The sequence below is a fragment of the Diadema antillarum genome, unplaced genomic scaffold (assembly GCF_040938485.1).
Source record: "Diadema antillarum isolate AM-2024a unplaced genomic scaffold, OU_Dant_1.0 seq00001578_RagTag, whole genome shotgun sequence".
Classification (NCBI taxonomy): domain Eukaryota; kingdom Metazoa; phylum Echinodermata; class Echinoidea; order Diadematoida; family Diadematidae; genus Diadema; species Diadema antillarum.
In genome coordinates this window covers 122,071-142,495 of record NW_027272297.1, presented here as the reverse complement: position 1 = coordinate 142,495, position 20,425 = coordinate 122,071, and the positions used below count along the sequence as shown (strand labels likewise).

At 38.1% G+C, this 20,425-nt stretch overlaps 1 protein-coding gene across 1 annotated transcript in view; it reads left to right on the top strand.

Annotated features, from left to right (window-relative positions):
* Positions 1–1,380: 1,380 nt before the first annotated feature.
* The window catches only part of LOC139710850 (dedicator of cytokinesis protein 9-like), a 119,831-nt gene continuing 100,786 nt past the window's right edge, over positions 1,381–20,425 (top strand). The window contains exons 1-6 of the mRNA XM_071622772.1: positions 1,381–1,658; positions 6,079–6,210; positions 12,856–13,045; positions 13,463–13,632; positions 14,068–14,232; positions 14,842–15,060. Of these exons, the coding sequence (XP_071478873.1) occupies positions 1,554–1,658; positions 6,079–6,210; positions 12,856–13,045; positions 13,463–13,632; positions 14,068–14,232; positions 14,842–15,060 (981 nt within the window). The 5' untranslated portion in view covers positions 1,381–1,553. The remainder of the gene's footprint in view (positions 1,659–6,078; positions 6,211–12,855; positions 13,046–13,462; positions 13,633–14,067; positions 14,233–14,841; positions 15,061–20,425) is intronic.

The following is a 20,425-nucleotide window of genomic DNA, read 5'->3' as shown; positions in this document are numbered from 1 at the left end:
CATTGTGCTCAGCTTGCTATTCCTGACCCTTTACTAATAATGTGTGTGTTCTTTTCTACCACTTTGTAAGCCCCTGTATGTAAACCAGAGCTTCAATTGATTTAAAAACCACACTACATTCCACTTTACTTCTTTGATGCGTGGTCACATTGAAAACCACCAATTTGATGGAGATTATGTTCCAGGATATTAGTCCATCATTTACATGAAGTACAACATACCTTTCATATTAACTTTGAGTATCTGGTACATTGTCATGTGTTTCAGTCTTAGCACCCTCTCTGCCCATGGCAGTGTAGGGGTAAAGGGAGTGAGGCAATGGCCATGTACAGTGTAGACATGTCCTTCCATGTCAATTAGTCTGAAATATGATTTTTTTAATCAACAAGCCAATTGCCGGAGGTTCACTCTAAGATTATTGTATAATAGGCAATATGGTGGGGGGGGGGGGGGGGGGTAAAAAGGTTAGGCAGTGTTGAGGTAAACAGACTAGTAATCTTAAGGCAGGCTTCAAGCTGGCACCTCGTCTGTGCCTTAATGTCAATGTATGCACAGCCAATTTTATCCTGCACTCCAGAGTGCCTTCTCAAACTGTAAAACTGTATAGTCCAGGTCAAGAAATCAATCTTCACTTTTGACAGTTATCTTGAACACATCAGAATCAGTGTGACAACAGTGATGTGTTCAGACATTGGCTATTTGATTCTGTGCTAGGTATGATATTTCCATGACAAGTAAAATTGAAGCTACATGTACTTGACAATTCGTGCAGATGGCGGAGTAGATACTGAGAGTTGTACCAGGATGATCTATAGTTAGTGTGGAGTCTGTGCGGCATACTGCAGTACTTGAGTAAAGAGCAGTTTCATAGAGGAGCCAACATAATTTGTTAACATGTTTAGAAACATGTCTTGAACTATTTGAGCTGTTTCAGAGTATCTGAAAACAAAATATGGTTATATTTCCTCATTCCTCAGTTCTCAAATTATATGAGCCCAGTCATGGCTAGTTTCCAAAATATCAAGTTTGGCTTGATTCAGAATTTGCCTTTGATGGCAAAATGTGTTTGACTTGTACAGCACATATTGAAAGGCAGAGCATAGCTTGAGCTGGTATTCACTTTCATGACAAACCAAATAAAATGACCAGAGTGTGTGTGTATACAGTGAATATAGTGTATGTTGGAACATAGGCCTACTCTTTTGTGAAAGTGTTTTGAGAGCTGCATTTTTTAATTAGAAAATAAAGACCTGGTGACACGGCTGTTTTGTGCAATGTTGATGGAGGGTAATAGCTAGAAATGTCAGAACAGTCCATAATTATTTGCATGACTAGAAATGTGTTTCATAAATAATAACAAACACGATTTGGGAGTTTTGTCGTCATCCGAAACAAACTAGAACACTAATTATTAAGATATATTCTGGGCCTTCCTCCCTTACACAATGTTTCTAAAATTAAAGAAACTCATGCTTTGAAGACCTACATGTATCTAATATAAATATTGAGCACTAAGTAGGAAAGCCTGATGCAGGTTGGATTTATGGAATATCATGACTATGAATCATTTTTCCTTCAAGAATTCAGCCGTCTACCCTCCGAAGCAGGTCAATGATAATTCATCTCTGATGCCAGCTGTTAGTTTTCCCTTTTCCAAGGTATGATGTGCAGGGCAGGGGGCCCTCATTGGCCACCCACACCTGTTAGTCAAACAATTTTAGTTTGAAGCAGCAACACGCTAAACTTGCACTCTTCACATGCAGCATGCAGCATTTGGGCACTTATATTAATACTTCACCATGTTATTATTGCATTGTGTCATCTGTATGGTTTCTTTTTCTCTTTGTTTACATTTATAAATTAATTTTATTTGCTCAGTAACTAAACAAATAATAATTGCAAATAACAGTTCACAAAGCAGTGTGCATTCACTACACCATATATCATTATGCAAGCAGACATACTTGTACTGACCAAAAGTACAGTGCCACGAAGTAAGCTTTAAGTGCTGCAATCAACAAAACCAGGAATCAGTATGTTAATCTGTTAATATATGACACAAGCAAATGCAAAAATTTGATTTGACATGCCGTGAGCCAGGATACCATCATACCCTGGCTTATGGTGTAGTGTAGCACCATCTCATGTTCATAAGATGTAAAGGTTTTAATCAATGATATTATGACAGCCAAATTTTAGTAATGACAGATTATGATCCCATGCCAATTGTTATGACATGTTCAACTTGAATTCAAAAATAATGATGATATCAGTACTTTTTGATAATCATTTAGTTATGAGGGAATGATAAGGAAAGAGTTAGGCCCGCTCATTTAATCTGTGCAAAAAGTGGTAGGTAATTTCTGATCGTGTCATACAATATCATTGATTATAATGTCATGAAAGCTTGTCAGAGTTACAGGGGTTTTAAAAGAAATGCAAAGGGCGTGTACACTCTTTGACTATAACATTACTGTATTCGATGGAAGAAATTGGCACTTCAAATTCTACAGTGTATTTTTGAGAATGAAGAGAATTTGATTCCCCTTTAGATTGGGAGACCCTAGAACCGTAATCACAGGGGAATTCACAGAGTTTTTGTACATTTGTGCTGCAAAATATTTGCATCAAGCACTCAAAATTGCTTTCACCCATTTGGGGGTGACCCACAGTACAGTGCATAAAAAAAGAAAAGAAAGTACTTGTAATAATTGAATAAAATGGCTGATTTTCCGCATGTATTGGGTACCACAGGATAGCAAAAATGGCATCATTTGTTTGAGGTCGTTTTGTTACTAAGTGTGGCATAAGTGTAACAGTGAGCGATGGATAGATTATAATAATGTTAATAATTATGCCATTGCATGGTGTTTTAGAATGCTGAGGGACTGTACATTGCACTCTGACATCTGCATGGGACTTGTAGGACAGCATACTGTAAAAATGGAAATTTTAGTGGTGTTGAAATTTTTACGCATTTCACGCCACAAAAACTGACACAAAAAGAAAAGCATGCAAATATTTTTGCTTGTCTGTAGGTGATATCTTAATTCTGAATTAAAAATGCAAGAAAAATCACTCACGCAAAAAAAAAAATCCACTTTTACAGTGTATATTAAATTATGAGCAAATTGTTCAAAATATGCAACTTCTATCTATCAGCAGTTAGAATTAAAGTGAACAAGCAGCACCGTTTTGATTGTTGTTATAGATGTGGTGTATGTATGTTTACCTGTTTGTACATGCAAAACATGCTCTTTGTATTCAATCCAACATTATCTGATGTCTTTTAGACAAATTTCAATGGATTTTGTGTGGAAAAAAAGAAATCTTCCTATCTCTTAGTCTGATCTTTGGCAGTATTCATTAAAAACAAAATGAGATAAGATAAGAATACCTTGGGTGTAGATCTATAACCTGAAGACATAATCTGTCAAAGATAGTTCCATGGGTGATTTGAAAAGGAAAGGAAAGAAATGTCACAAAGCATCAATGTTATCTAGGCATTCACACTATAGCTTTCATGGAACTGCTGAATGGATTTTCATTCACAGTTTAAGTAATCCCTCTTGAGAAAGAAAAATAATTTCATTGAACTTGTGTGACTATGATGTGTGATGTCATTGAATATCTCATTTAATTGTTCCTTGCTGTTCTTTCATTTGCTGTACAATATCCTGCTGTGCAATAATGGCATTAATTTCCATATCTAAAGAAAGTCTCAAAGGGCAAATATCCTCAAATCGGTTTTAGATCTTAAGAGTATCTTAGAGTTGATTCTAGACAACAGATTGAAAGATGTTTATATGTAGGTGATGAAGACTTGTTGTCTTCTAGGCATAGACGAATAAATGCCTTCATTCTTGTGTGCTGCTTTACACTGACCATGAAGTCATGTAGGGAGTCACTGTCGGTGATGGTAGAGCAATGCCATTGATTCTACATATGTAATGACCTATTCAAAGTGCCTTTTAGGGTCCTTCACTCAGTGCATAGGGTTGTGTTGAGAACCAACTCTTGGCATGTTGTTTGAAATACTGATGAATTTCTTAAATTAGAGAATGCTGTGATTGTAAAATGCTAGTTTATGAGCAGGGCTTCTCACCCCCCTGTTATGAGTGGATTGTGAGTTGGCATGATTACATCTAATGATCGTGTCTTGTCTTTATCAAAGCTAACATACATCAATGCTGAATTTCAATTGATACTCATTGCTAAGCATTATGGAAATCAGTGAATGCATATTAATACATGATGATGCAATTGATATTAAATCCAGAGTTTGTAAAATGACTCATTCCATTCTTGTGTTGTAAAGATAGGAAATTGTTAATTTACCAGTCCGTGATCCTGAACTAAACAGTGAATGGAAGTAAAGTTAGTTTGGATCCATACCTGAGACTTGTACAGAGGTTTAGTGACTCAGTTTTATTCAATTCACTCACTTCTTTAATTCCCTCTGTTGCTAAATCTTCCTGCTCATCATCCAGCTCCATCCAGCCTCCATCCATTCATGCAATCCCTTCTGTCATGACATGTGGTTACAAACAGGCCTGGTTACAAATGTTGCATTTTTGCAAGCTGCAGTGTGCAGATGCACATGATGATGTAAAGTAAAATTAAGATATGGTGAACATTCTTTTGTATTGTAATATCATCAGGTAAACCATCAACACATGCAATTTATTTATCTGTGTGTGTGTGTGTGTGTTCTTGAGAACATGAAGACAATTGGTCATGATATACCATATAAAGATATGTTCAGGATTATGATGGCCAAAGCACATGCCATGAATATATTTGTTAGATTTTCCCCAGTTCATGAATGCTTAAATTGTCAATAAAGAGGGCAATGACATTAAATACATTCATCTAAATTTTGAGCAAGAGAACTTGTTTTGCTCTGTTATTATGTTCCCCCAAGATGTTATTGATGCTTGAACTCTAGCAAGCCCTTTATTAGTAATAAGCAGAAGACCTTGGTAGAGCTAGCTGAGCATGAGAGAACCTAAATTGCCCAGGGGAACGGTAGGCACCCTTCTACCCACCAGAATGTCAATTTATGCACAGTAGGGAGTCCACCTGAAGGCAAACATGATTACATCAATCCTGGTCCAAAAATACTTTCTTCTCTCTGCTATTGGTAGTACTAGATTCCTACAAATCATCACTTCATGTCTTTATCTGCTGCAGTATTCTTATTATTATGATGAATAAACTGTGCAACCATTTTTATTGAGTTATAAATAAAAAGACACATTCTTCATCAAAATACATATTCATGCCACCCATTGTGGAATTATGTGGATGTGCTGGAAAGTAACTTTTTACATTTCGTAGGCCCTTTATTACATGTCAGTTATTTACTTTCAATAGTTGACAAAAGTTAACTCACTGATAGTGTTTGATTGCAACAGTAAGATGTGTTGTACAAAAATCAGTGATCTAAAATGTTTCAGTTTATTTGCAAAGTTAGCTCGGCCAATTTCAATTGTTAACAGAAGTTAACTCACTGATAGTGTTTAAGATGTCTAAAATCGATAATCTAAAATCTTTTCTGCAGTCCATTTGTAAAGTTAGCTCAGCTAGAAAATAGTGATTGACAAAGTACTGTATAACCGTTGTTCCATGAGGATCATTACAATGTATACATTATGACAAGCCTTGTTGCTAATTTGATCTGCATCTCACCACCAAGAAATTGGAAGTTTGCAAAAATCAGTGTTACATTGGCACTGTGAGTGGGGTGTTGGAATGGTCTATCAATGGCCCAAGCCATATTGTCATTTAATCAATGCTTGGAAAGTTTTTTTTTTTCTTTTCTTATATTCCATCTTGAGATATCTTTTCTCATTTGTCACCCTGATGTTATCTAACAATGTATGTGGACAGATGTCACACATATCTAGGGAATTTATATATTTTCATCCTTGGTGGATATGCTTTTTACTGTTGTTGTGTTTTAAGTTATATCTGACTTCCAACTTGATTTCTTTTTACCGGTGAACATGCTAATAATGCCTTGGTTGATTCATCTGGATTATTTTTTATCATTTTTTTTTTCACTCTTACACACAGTCCTACAAGAGGAGGTTCTTCTACCTGAAGCAGCTTGCTGACCGGTCATTCCTACTGGAATACCACAAGGATGACCGAAGCACTGAGGCCAAGGGAAACATGTATCTGGACTCCCTTGTGGAGGTGACCAAGGTGAGGACTAGAGAGGGTTATTGCACTTTTGTGTTAGTGAGTTATATGTGAGAAGGTACATAAAGTAGGTGACTGTGTACAGATGGGTAGGGATCTACATAGGCATTTTTGTGTTTGTATGTGAGCGTGATGTTCTGTGTATTCTCACTGTTTTAGGCATCCTTGCTTTCAGGCTTTATGTTTTGTATTATATCATACATACAGCTTGTCTTTCAGTCTGGGAATTGCGGCTAAGTCTTATATCGCACTGCGCAGTGTCATATGTTTCAGAGTTGTCACCAAGCTTTTAGTGTCTTGAGATTCTTTTGTTCTCATGATCTCAGTGGCTCTCATGTCTCAGTTCATTTTTTTCAAGAGAGAGAGAGAAGAAGGTTTTGAAATGTCTGTCTCATTGAAGTAGGAACCTCTCAAACCACTGTTCAGGCTTGTAATATCTCAGATACATACATACATGTATACATTAGAGCTCCAAACTTAAAGTAATAAATGTCATTGGACTATTGAGGCGTAAGTTTCACTATGATGGTATCATTTGTAGTCTTGTGTGAAGACAAAAAACACTTAAGTCAGGCATGCAGTGCAAGACCGAGGGTTTTCTGTGTATGTTATCCTCTAAAACAAGCATACTAAGGAAAAGTACTTTTCTTTCTTGAGCCAAACTTGTAGAAGAAAAAACTACATCTCAGAATTGAAACATCGCTGTATTTGTACAAATTATATTTGCCTTAAAAAGAAGATTATAGGTCTATATTTTTGTTTTGATAACACATCTTTGTGGTAGCAAAATTATTACATTTTTCTTAAATGACCTTAGATGACCTTGATTCCACAAATTTGAAACTTATATGTTTGAAAGTTTGCCATTACCAACCCCCAAACCCAAAACCCTTGTCCACCCCCCCCCCCAAAAAAAAAAAAGAAATGTGATGATAAAATAACATAATAAAAAAAAACACTTCTATACAGCTATATCTATTCCTCTATGAGAGAATCAAATATCTGCTGTGCCCTCTCCCACACACAAACACTCACAAACAACGCAACCCAAACCAATATGGGGAAAGCATGTCATCTACAGCAAGTTGGAGAGAGAATGTTGAAAGGCCCCACCCTTTCCTTTACTGACAATCATGTAATGTGCTCGGTGGTGATAGAGATGGCATTTGAAAATTCCAAGGGCAGACTTAAGAATCTCCCCTGTACATCTCTAGGGAACCAACTTGGCAAACCAGACAATAATAAGCCCTGTAGGAATCTTCACTAACAGACACTACTTCGATTCTGAGTGAGATAATAGTCTGGGCTGTACAGCTTGAATGATTACCATGAAATGAGCATCTTGAATGTGCAGGATGGGATGGTAGATAAAAGATGAGATGTAGGATGTATAGGAAGATATGCTAGAGATGTCCCATTTTTTAGGCCAATTTCACAAAATCTCCCTCTCTCAATCCCACTTGAGTTTGAATTTCTCCTTTTGGGGTCTGGATTTCTCCCACTCGAGCTTTGTGTCTCTTACATAAAATTTATCTTTATCCTGCCAAAAGTAGTTTTGTCATATACATGTATTCTGGATTTGAAAATAAGACTAAGATAGGAGCAGAAAGCATCTATAACCCTCGAGCTGGACCCCCACTACAAGGCTTACCATGCTCTGTGCTAATGATGTGTGCTACATGCACAGTGTAATGTGGACATGATCAGAAAGTCTCCTTTAATGTGAGGGGTCCCAGATGTGAGCTTTCTGGTTGGAGTCTCTGGATATGCATGCTGTGAGATGCTTGTGTGGGACCTAGATGTTGTGGTTACCATGGAGATAAAAAGCATGAGATTGAGACATCTTTTTACTTGGGAACAACTATTAGCGAATCAAAAGTTTTTTGTTTTTTTTTTAATCCTTGATATCTCAATTTAAGATTGTTGTTAGAGATTACAGTTATTGTCACACTGTGTGCGACAAGACAAATACCAATTACATCAAGTTTATCAATTGTCAGATTGGGCACTCATTCAGAAACAGGATAAAGAGTGTTGCTCTCCCCAATTTTCACTTGCATTTTGTTTTGTGACAATGCTTTCTTTGTATCAGTAGTCATAATATGTAAATATATACATCACTTTTATATGACAACTACAGTAAGCTGTTATGAAATTTACATGATATTAATTTAGGACTAATAATTTCCTTTTTAAGATCAGTCTCAGCACAATTGATTATCTTTTGCAGTTTGAATGCTACCATAACTATTACTTATTATAATATCTTAATCAACCCCATGAAGTTCAGATAAAGATTGCAGCAATATGACCTTATTAAATGTTCAGTATGTAATTGTTCATTAGCCCAAGAGACTGCAATGGCCTCTAGCATGACTCTGACTCTAGCCATGTTCACACCATACAAATGAAGCAGCGGTTGCTAGATTTAGAAGTCATCTGACGTCACTTGTGCCATTTACCAATACACTTTGTTGTATGGACTGAGACTCCAGACTCAGAATCCTGCTGCTGCTAGCTGTCATCCTACAGCTTCTCATGGCTGTTCATGCCACATTGCTACTTATACTTGGACAGACTCAGCACCGTAATATTTTCCTAAACAATGAGAATATGCACATGGCCTTTACAATTTTGATGTGGGCTAATCTAGGATTTTTTTTTTCCTTTAGGTGGAAGGGGGGGGGGGTTGTATACTTCCCTATTGTGAACCTTTTGAGGAATGGTATTGGTTTGTTTATTACAGAAGATCTTTTATATGACATAGTGAATATCTTTATTTGAAACACACTAATTAGTCCAGAAGGCCAACTGACAAGATTGGAGGTGGAAGGCATAGGATAAAGAGATGTGACAACTAGGGCTGGGTATTTTTGGTTTCATATCAGAACACACAATTTATCTTGACATTATGCTGCGTTTGTGTTAGACAATTTCCCCCTCCCCAACAGCATTTTAATGATATGCTGCATTTCACTGTCATGTCAACAACCATCACTCTGTGAATATGAATGGATCTCTTCAGAGATTAGGATGACCTTAGTCAATATACATTGTATGTATGTATGCACTTTGTATGCAAGCTTGTATGATTGTCATTGTTTACAAGTGAAAAACAAATTTCTGTTTCATGGCTGAACAGGCAGTAAATACTCGTATGGTGTATTGGTATCATTGATCATCATATTCCTCTCATTCTGTTTTCAGGTACAAAATCCTATGTTAGGTGCTATTTACTGTATTCCATGTATTTACATCTGGTGATAAGAATTGTACAGGATAATATTTTGTAATAAGAAATAAGCACAGTACATGTACAATCATATCTTTTTCTTTTTTCTTTTTTTTTTCTTTTTTCTTTTTTTTATATTTGACAATATGTCATGTATGCTGTTCACATATTACACATGGTATACTTTCCAACTGTAACTAAAGTTTTATGAGCACTACCGGTGAAATGCTGAAATGTCACATGTGTGAGTGGTGGGATACCATTTTTAAAAAAATAAAGCAAAAAAAAAATGTCGGATAATATGTCAACAGTTGTATGAAGGTATGCACCAATGAAAATAATCCTGTTTTAGTTCAGGCAAGTAAATACAATATCACCCCCTATCTAGCCCCACCCCTGCACATAGCAAGCAGCTATAATGAACCATGGGATAACAATCACATGAATTTACATGACCAATTATTCTGTGATGATTACTTTTTCTTGCCATATTGTGCCATGGGTGACAAGAAAGAAAATAAAATGATTAAATATATTATTATTCAAGGGTCTGTTTGTGCACTCATACCTAAAAACATATAAAAACCTTATTTCAGATAAGTCACACTCTGCAGTTAGGGTAATCTGTGGTTGCCTCAATTTTGCATTTATTTCATACACACGTAACTCCCTGATCTAGACTCATCCAAAGCTTTTTATTTGGCTAAAAGGAACCTGCGGAAGGTTTTCACACCAAGAATTCACTAGTTCTCTCTACATCTACAATGAGGAAGTCCAGTTAGCACCCAGTCTGATGTTTGCCATGGCGTTGATGTGAGTGTGCCCCCAAGCTTATTTGAAAGTACTCTCACACTTTCACACAAAGGGAGAAAAAAATTACAACACATCCCATCAGCATGACAGCCTGGATTAGCCACTTTCTGTGATCACCACTTTTAATATCACTGCCCCTACTGCTTCTGATGAGTCTGTGGGTCATAGGGGAGTGGGATGGGGGAGGGGGGGGGGGGGACTCAGAATGTAAGGGGAATGCCTTACACATGAACATTTCTCATCTGGAGGTACATGTATAGTCATCTCATCAAGTTTGCGATTGAAGGTAATTATGTAACCATTCTGCTCTAGTCCTAGGCGTAGAAAAAAAAATCTTTTTGGTTGTGTTTCTATGGATTTAGACTCTTATACACATGTTATGGTGTCAGTTTTAGGCATTTACTGCATACAATACATCGCAAGAAAGTACTGTAAAATGGAAAATGTTTGCAAGAGTAATTTTTTTGCGCTTGGCTAGGTACGATGAATTTCACACATTTTCAGTTCCCCAAAATAAGAGTATTAAAAGCATTACATATAGTTATAATGATAATGATAATGAATAACATTTATATAGCGCTTAATACTGATGTTTCTAAGCGCATTGATCCGGAAAAAAAAAAAAAGAATAGTTAGAACAAGCAGCAATTTTGCATGCTTTTATTTTCACACTAGTTTCATGTTATCAAAATCTTTAAAAAATTTCCACACTGCAAAAATTTCCATTTTTACAGCAGTCCCTCCACAGAGCTTCTTTTACGCTTCATGAGAGTTAGAATGTGTTGGCACAAATTGGATTGTGTAAGTAATGATGGCAACATGATCTGTCTGCTAGTGTTATGGAGTGCAAAAATGACTGATCTTAGATGAAAAAGAGTCCACAAGTGTAATACCAAACATGTGAAGAAAAAAAAAACTCTCCATATTCCTTACCAGTGAATGGGACATATCACAGGATGTTTCATTTGAAATTATCACACTGTGTCGGGAGTTCATCAACACTTCAAAAAATTTCCCAAAATATCATGATTCTTGACCGGGGTGAGGCAGCTGATCTTGTCATGATGAACTATTTTGGGAAATAGAGGTGATATCAGTTGCTATATCTCACATATAACTAGAGTTTTCCAATGATACAGTATGTAGGAGTACTGAAAAATTATATTAACAGAATGCACTGTGGTGGAATGCAGACATTTCTGTGATATTTGGTCATTGGTAGCTCTGATCTATGATAAATAAACAGCAAGCAAGTAATCCAAGTAGTCTGTGAGAATGGTGTGTAAGTAGCAGTGTTACCTTCCATCCAACTATGGTGGGACTGAAGGTGATGTGTGCATGTTGTCATGATTGAGTAGAAGTCAGGTAGAGTGGATGGATGAAGCTGTAGCAGATCAGTCTGAGCTTGATTGACGCTAATGGGACAGGCTAATTTGTTGTGGTATTTCATCTGGTAAATGGAGTGGAAACTAATGTTGGTTTAATTACTTGAGATGCTCGGGAGGAATTTATGTGGAAGATGTCATGTTTCATGATTACTGATGACTGACTGTCTTAAATGACAGGCAATTGCTTTTCTATCAGGTTGTATAAAGTGATTTCTGCTGTATTTTAGTAGCTACATGTTAGATACATGTTAGATTGGGCCCCTGACTATTTTTGATATCCCTGTGACAGTTTTACACCTGATTAGGCAGAATAGGTGTGACCATCACATGGTGATGCCAGAATTAGATTTGCTTGGCAGCGAGTCACTGATTAAAGTCAGCTATTATAGGCAATGTGTGCCTTTACTTCATTGGTCTTTGTCTGTTTAATAACACTCATCGAGGGGAAAAAATGGGGGGGGGGGGAGAGGTGGCTCTTTAAAGTGGGTCTGAAAGCTGTTTGCCATTTCATGTGTTGTAGACTGAAATTCAGATGGTGAGACTGCCATGGGAGGAAATCAAATCTTTTGTTGTTATTACTGTTATTTGCAGATTTTTTTTTTTTATTGTACGTATCCTGCCTTGTACTCAATACATGACAGTAGACACAATACGCTTTTCAGTAATGTAAAGTGTAAGTGAATGTAAGTTATGTAGAAATAAACTTACTTTTAACCATAAGATTGAAGTAAAAAGATATGGGTATGTCAGTGTTGGTTTGAAAGCAGATTTTGGTATTTCACAAAAGAAGATATTCTGGTCCTTTGTGAAAATTCTGTATTGTATGATTTATAGTCTTTAACCCTTAAAAAGGTGTAGATTTTACTATAACACACATTTTTCATGGACACCTGCCCTTAAAAGTATTCTTGGGACCAATCTTCACCAGGTCAAAAAGTGATAGAATAATGATGTTAAAGGGAAAAGTAGTCTGTCATATGAAAGAAAAAAAGAAAAAAGGTGGATTTGAACCAAGTCCTGTAACATGCAGGGCAATGGAGCTTTTGGTGCATTTGTTGCAAGGTACACTTGTACTAGCGCGTGATATTACGGTATGTGTATTTGCAATAAGTTTAGCACAGATTGAGAGAGACGAGAGAGAAGGAGAGATTAGGATGTAAGAATCATGTATCTCATCTTTCTCCACAAATGTTTTTTCTTCTTCTTTAAAACTAGTCCTCAAAGGGTAGAAAGTTTGGGTTGGAGCTTCGCATGCAAGACAGGAATCTTGTCTACAACATTGCTGCAGAGAGCGATGCGGAAATGGAGGAGTGGTACAGCGCCCTCAACAAGGTGATCGAACAGCAGAAAGCAGATGCAAACAGTGACAAGCAGAGCGTGTCCTCCATGGATGAGTTAGATCAAGGTAGTGACGTCTTCCTTCTCTATTCAGCCATGTGATGGTATTCTCTCCATTATGGCTGACAGACTCTTTTCACATCGAACATACAGACAAGCTATGTGGGAGTACTGCCTACACTATTTGTGTGACAGTAGCTCAGATTTTTTTTTAAAATCATTGCTGAATATCCACTTTTCAAGTCATCATTGTGTCTTACTGGAAACACAATCTCATAACTGTATTCTGATATCACCCATTAAAATTAACTCTCATTAAAAGATGCCAACAGGGTATTAAAACTGAGGTGTGTATTATTGTGCAGTATTTTTATCTTCTATTAAACATTAATGTGATTTACTCCAGCTGTAAGATGCAAATGGAAGATAGCATTTTTTTTTAATTACTGTTTAAAAATGTACAATATGTATATCTCATTCATAGAATATGCAGATGACATGTCACCAACGGGCAAACCAGAGAACTTCATGCTGAGTCTAGAGAACAGCAAACATCCTGAGCTGCAGAAATATGCCAGGGAAACGGAGAGGATGAATGCTCAAAAGAGGAGAGAAAACCGACAAAAATTGTTCTATGTCTACCCCAGGATGCAGGTAAAGAGCATAAGACTTGACAGATACTTGATGCATGTAAAGTTTGTTCAATTTTTTTGCCTACATCTAGAAATTAATGATATCAATCAGGTACATCTATTTAAAGATTCTTCATAGTGTGTAGCAAGATGCAGAAATACAGCATTACATGAAATGTATTGTCAAACTTGCCATAAAACCAGAAATTGTTGTGAATTTGTGAGGAGCCAAGATTCAGGAAAATAAACTGCACATGAAAATGTTTGTTTATGAACAATGCATTGAATACAAGTCACCAATTTGTGAAAGTTTCATACTGCAAAAAAGGCTATTGGCTCCAGTTGGCGAAAGTTTCATGGCGCAAATGTTTATGGTTATACAGAAGTGCATGCGCAGAGATTGCTTGGTAATATTACATAGTAGTCATGATCATGTTTGTAATTCATTTTATTCCAGCAAGGAGAAAAGACAAGTGGAGAGCCAGACTGCAAGCCGTATGAAGAAGAGTTTGGGAAGAGATTTGTGGTGGAGTTTTATGAACTCCAGTTTCGCTTGTCTGCTGCCCTCAGCTCTAGCGGGGAACCCACAGAGTCACCAGGCAAACATGGCAAACTGTATAACGTGAGTACCATGTCAGACATTTCAGTTTTCACAAATTTGGTACATAACATTAGAAACTATACAACAAGCCAGAATTACACGGCAGTAGTGTTTTAAGATTGCTTACACCCTGTGGCTATACAGGCAATGATTAAGTCGTAATGGCACTGCCATGTGAATATGGTAGTTAGCTAATCAATTGCAACATCAAAAGTCAAGATATACAGTTGTACAATTACCATTTTCTTTTGTTTTATTGAAACCATTATCATCCTTTTGTCTCCAATCTGGAAAACATATATCATGACTAAGAACTTGACCAAGTACTTAGCAGCTTGCAAAATCCTTTGAAACATGAACTTGTAATATGTTTTATCTGGAAAGTCATCACTGGTGTATATATACCACACTTGTCTTTTTTCCAATATGTGTACCAAGTATACATGAATTCATTCATCAACATGGTCTGACTCTGTGCTGTGTAGTATCCCAGATATGTCACCTTTGACCAAAAGGAAACATGGGGAAAATAAAGATAAGCACATGCTTCTCCTTTGCACATGGACAAGTTTCTGTCGTGAGGAATACTTAATGGCAGTATCATTTTTTTTTTCTCCTATCCAATTGTAGCCAGAGCCATTTTTTGTGACATTGGCCCTGTACGACGGACGGAACCAATGCAAGATCTCTGAGGACTTCCACATCGATGCCAATCCTCCAGAGATTCGGCAGATGCTGGAGCGTTTCCATGACTCCCCAAATGGCTCATCTGGGGAGACTCCGAGGTCACCACCTACCATCCCAGATGTCAGCCTTCTTGATGAGAATTGGATCAAGAACCCTAAGAAGGTAGGACTTCATGATGAACCAGATGGTCATTGCTTTTTACAATACAATCCTATGGTGGAGCTACACAGTGCATTCCTATGTTAGGGCTATACACAAGCTACAGTAGATGGAACTTGGTAGTTTCAAGCCATGTTCAAATCATGTTATTGTGGCATTCTTTCACACATTTCTTATGTACAGTATGTATTTTAGAGCAAAAATTGATGATTCTGCAGGCATATGAGAATTGTGTTTTCACTTTAATCTTAGGCGCACCTGGTAAACTAGGGACGGCGAGCGACGCGGTGCGACGCTTCTGCAAATTTCTTTCAATTTCCGACGTCAAAGGACACCCAGCGACGGTTAGCGACGGCGTACAGTCACTAGTTTAGACTGCGTGTCGGCGGGCGCCGCCGAGCGTCGCAAAGCGTCGGCTAACTCCCAAGTATACTTGTAAAAGACGAGCCCTCACAAGTGGACCGTTGCATGTACGAAAAGGAGCTTACCTGGTGGCCGTCTCGCTGCGTCCGCGAAATAAGCTCCTTCCCTCTACCCTACCGATGCGTCCCGATGCGTCTCGAGGCGTCCCTCGTTGAATGGCGACTATTGTTTCGTAATGAATAGAAAACTAAAGTGCTACTACTAGTGCTAAGCGGAGAAGCCATCGGCAATCCAGGATTTGGGGCCACGCACTGTTTTGACATGAAAATTACACTTACTGATACATGTGCAAAATAATTAATGTATTTTAGGTTACAGAAATGAATTGTGACATGATTCAACTCCTCAGCAATGCAACTGCGAACCAAATTCGGCAATTAGTATTAAGGAGGAAATGCCATAAATATACTATTGCTTGATGCTTTAAAAAATCGCGAGTTTACCGTTTAATTCGCGCTACTCGCTCGCTACTCATACGAATCTCCGATACGCGTGCGTGTACGTAGTGCAGCGTCCGAGTATACTTGGGCACACAATCTGCGCCCTGGGCTTGAGATGAAATTTTATGAAGCACAGCTGTGACTTGTGAGAGCTAAAACATCAAATGCAAGTCCCCGCACCGTACGTAAATTTTCATTTAAACGCAAGGAAGTTCATTGCTAAAAGGAAGCGTGATTCCGTATAGGCAAATATCGAACGCAACCTTCGCTAATCAAATGGAATAGAAAGTGCTACATATTACTAGCAGACGAAGCGGAGAAGCCATCAGCAATAGAACAGGGTTTGGGGCTACGCACTGTTTTGACCTGAAAATTACACTTACTGATTTTCTAGGTTACAGAAATGAAGTCTGACATGATTCAGCTCCTCAGCAGTGCAGTTTCGAACCAAATTCGGCATTAAGTATGAAGGTAGAATTGCTGCCCGATGCTTACAAAAATCGCGAATTTACTGTTTCGCGCTACTCGTTCGCTACAACTCCCGATATCGTTCCGAAAATCCCCGATACGCATTAAGTATTGTGTTATAATATAGCGTGTGGTATAGTGCACATAATCTAAGCACTGAGCTTGGGAAATTTCAGTAGTTGTGAGAGGTAAAGCATCAACACATGCAAGTTCCCGCCCGAGAGCGACAAGCAAGTTCATTGCTAAGCGGACGCTCGATTTCGTAGGGAAAATATCGAACGCAACCTTGACGAATCCAATGCCAATTTGCGTTTGTTTCTAATTCAACGCAAAGTTTCAGGCAAAACTGTATTACTTATTTGCAGTTGCAAGTCAAATCTCTCACAGGGCCAGCGAGCCCTGGTCCCAACAACTTTTGTTACTGTCATTTTAGGCACGACGGACATCCACTCGTTGGTATTCCAGAATGTGTTCGGAATACACTTTGTACCTTTTATCTCAGTGGCATGCACTCGAGAATGCGCCCATTCTATACCCATTCCGGCCGTCGCCTGGGAATGCTCAGCTTAACAGGGCCTAGAAATAAGCCGGGCATTCCGGAATGAAACTGAGAATGCATCAACAATAAGGGTGACTTTGTCTAATCTCTCTATTGTCTGTTAAAACCTAACGGTAACACTACCAACAGGATTAATTTACCAGGGTATACAACCTTTGTCTTCTAGCATGCATTCCATCAGCCCCACGCTTTCACCAATGAGGTGCATTTTGTATACGTACATGACGCTACTAGCTCACCGTTTTGCTTCCTTCGCTAGCTCTCAACGATCGAACAACGATCTCTAGCTGGCCTGGTATTGCGAAGGTACCAAGGTAGTCTTTATACAGGCATGCTAGATTTCGAATTTTCTATCAAAGGACATTTAATTCAGTTTTCGCCGAGAAGGAATAAATCAATCCTTTTGCATGGCTACGTGAACATTTATGATATCAGGGAGGTGAGGTCTGTTCGCTATATGCTTTTTTTTTAGGCGAAAAGAAAGACAAAACAGTATCATATGACGTTTACAGGAACTCAAAAGGGGCTTTTACTCAAGACTAGTGCTAGAGACATGTCCCTGGCTCACTCCCACTCCCAGGCCAGACTGTCTAATTGATATCTACACGTGGTTTACAACAAGGGTGGGGTGTGAAGGAATGCATACGCGCATTCCTTTGCTGGCAGGCAACACTAACTTATTGATTGATCCACTCTGCTTTCATGGAAATTTCCACAAGCTTGGCCTGGCTGGGGCATAGGTATCATTCCCATTTATTCAGCTAGCACATGTTCCTTTGTTTGTTTGTTTTAGTTTTAGTTTAGTTTTGTTTTTGTTTTTGTATTGTACTGAACTTCTTCTTTGTCGGGCGGGCTGGGGAGAGGAAAGATCAAAGTGAGCTGAGAGGGAATGAGACAGGGAGAGGGGAATCAAAAGGAGGAATCGTCTGCTGAGCATGTTGTCTCCTATACTTTTGCACAGTTCCATAAATTGTCCTCAAATGCCGATCATGTGAAATTAACCGGATTTGGATCAAACAGAATTGAACTGATATGAATAATAATATGAAAATCAGTGCTGATGCTACAATACAAACGCATTCTACGTCACTACGAATGATTACAAGTTACTGATCTTATACTGCAGGACCTATAATGTATTACAAAGCGTTTTTAAAGCGACAGGGCTGTTATGAAATTACAGACCAGCGTGGCTAACGAGCTACCCTCACAACCATGAAGCAAACGGGCAAATTACAGATAGGAAAATTATTCGACATGTATTCTAGCATGTTCCGGAGCTGCATGTTATTGCTATTTACTTTCGAACGTAAAAGCAAACATGTGACATTTATTTTATCGTCGTACGGAGTTGAATATTATCGTTATTAATTTCCGAAAGTTAAAGGAAATATTCCACATTTATTTTAGCATCTTCCGGGGCCGAATGTTATTGCTATTTACTTTCGAACATAAAAGCAAACATCCGGCATTTATTTTACCATCGTCCGGAGTGGAATATTATTATTCATTTCCCAACGTCAAAGCAAACGTGCGATATTTATTTCAGCATCTTCCACAGCCGAATGATACCCTTATTCATTTCCCAACGCAAAACCAAATACTCGACATTAATTTTAGCACCGTACGGAGCTGAATCTTACTGTGATTCATTTCCAAAAAGTATAAGAAAACATCCGACATTTATTTTAGTATCATACAAAGTCAAATATTACCATTATTTATATCCCAAAATTAAAAACAAATATCCGACATCTATTTTAGCATCTTTCGGCGGTAAATGTTATTGCTACAGATTCGAACATAAAAGCAAACATCAGATATTTATTTCATCGTCGTACGGAGTTGAATTTTATTGTTATTCATTTCCGAACGTCAAAGGGATCATTCGACATTTATTTTAGCATCTTCCGGAGCTGACTGTTATTGCTATTTACTTTCGAACGTAAAAGCAAACATGCGACATTTATTTCAGCATCTACCAGAGCCGAATGTTATCTTTATTCATTTCCGAACGCAAAATCAGATATCTGACATAAATTTTAGCACCTTAGGAGCTAAATCTTACTGTAGTCATTTCCAGAAGTATAAGCAAACACCCGATATTAATTTTAGTATCATAAAGTCGAATATTACCGTTATTCATTTCTCGAAAATAAAAACAAAATATCCGACATTTATTTTAGCATCTTATGGAGTCGATTGTTAGCGCTGTTCATTTCCAAAAGTATAAAGGCAAACATCCGACTTTTCTTGGTGGCCCGATCGGTCCACCAAAATCTTCATACAGTTTGTATATGAAATTCTGGTGCCCGACGTGCGTTTTTTGATGGCCCCGGGCCACCGCTAGTATCGAGACCTGACGGTATACCTGGTAGGTACCTCCTAGCAACAGGGTTGGCGTCTCAATCTGGCAAGAAAAAATACGAATGTATCGAACTGCGGTACGAAACGCAATTTTAGGCGACGAGTATTATATCGTAAAAAAACAAATTAACCAACATACCAATACAGAAAATCGAATAAAAACAAAATCTCTGTGTTAGAAATCAGTTTCCAGAGACACTTTCACTCATTTTTTTTTTCACACTGAAACACAACGTGTATAATGGCGCGACTTTTCTTTCTCACAACGCAACAGGGCGGCGTGTAGTTCTTTTGAAGGTCAAAGACAATAGTAGAGGTGCACGAGGCCGCTATCATTCTTCGTGAATGAATGGTTTCAGTATAACGCGTCTGCATTCTCGGACGCATTCCGGACGCCTTGAATAGAGGATTTTATAATCCCCATTCTCGGAATACGACGGAATGCCTCTATTCACAAGGCTGAGGGGAGTAACAATAGGGCATTCTCAGTGCAGGCAGAATGCGTGGACCGGGAATGAAGTAGAGAATGCCTGCATGCCGGACGCATTCTGGATTACCAGCGACTGGATGTCCGTCGCCACAGCATACACACATCACATTTTATTTTGCTTTCTGCTTAACTGCGTCATCATGCGTCCCGAGGAGTCCCTCTCTGATATGGCGACTGCTGTTTTTTAATGAATAGAAAGCGCTAAACTGTACTGGCAAACAAAGAAGAGAAGATTAATCATTATCTTACAATGTCTTAATGAAGCGTAAAGTTACTCTAAATACTACGGATTTGGAAGTAAAACGTGATTCGTTTTCTTCTCTTAAATGCGTTCTTTGAGACCTTCAGCAAATTGTGATAGTCCCTTACGTGCTACTAAGTAGGTTATAGCTCGTTATTCCGAAGGTTCGTTATTCCCGAATTTCATTTTCGGATTAACGAATCTCCGGAATAACGCCACAAATGTTCGGATTAACGAACGTCTAGATATAGGGAATTTGCGTATTTCGGATCAACGAACCTTCGGAATAACGAACCTTCAGAATAGCGAACCTTCTGAATTTTGAATTGATTTGATTTGATTCATTTCATTCTCATTTTCATTTTTTTCTTTCATTCCAC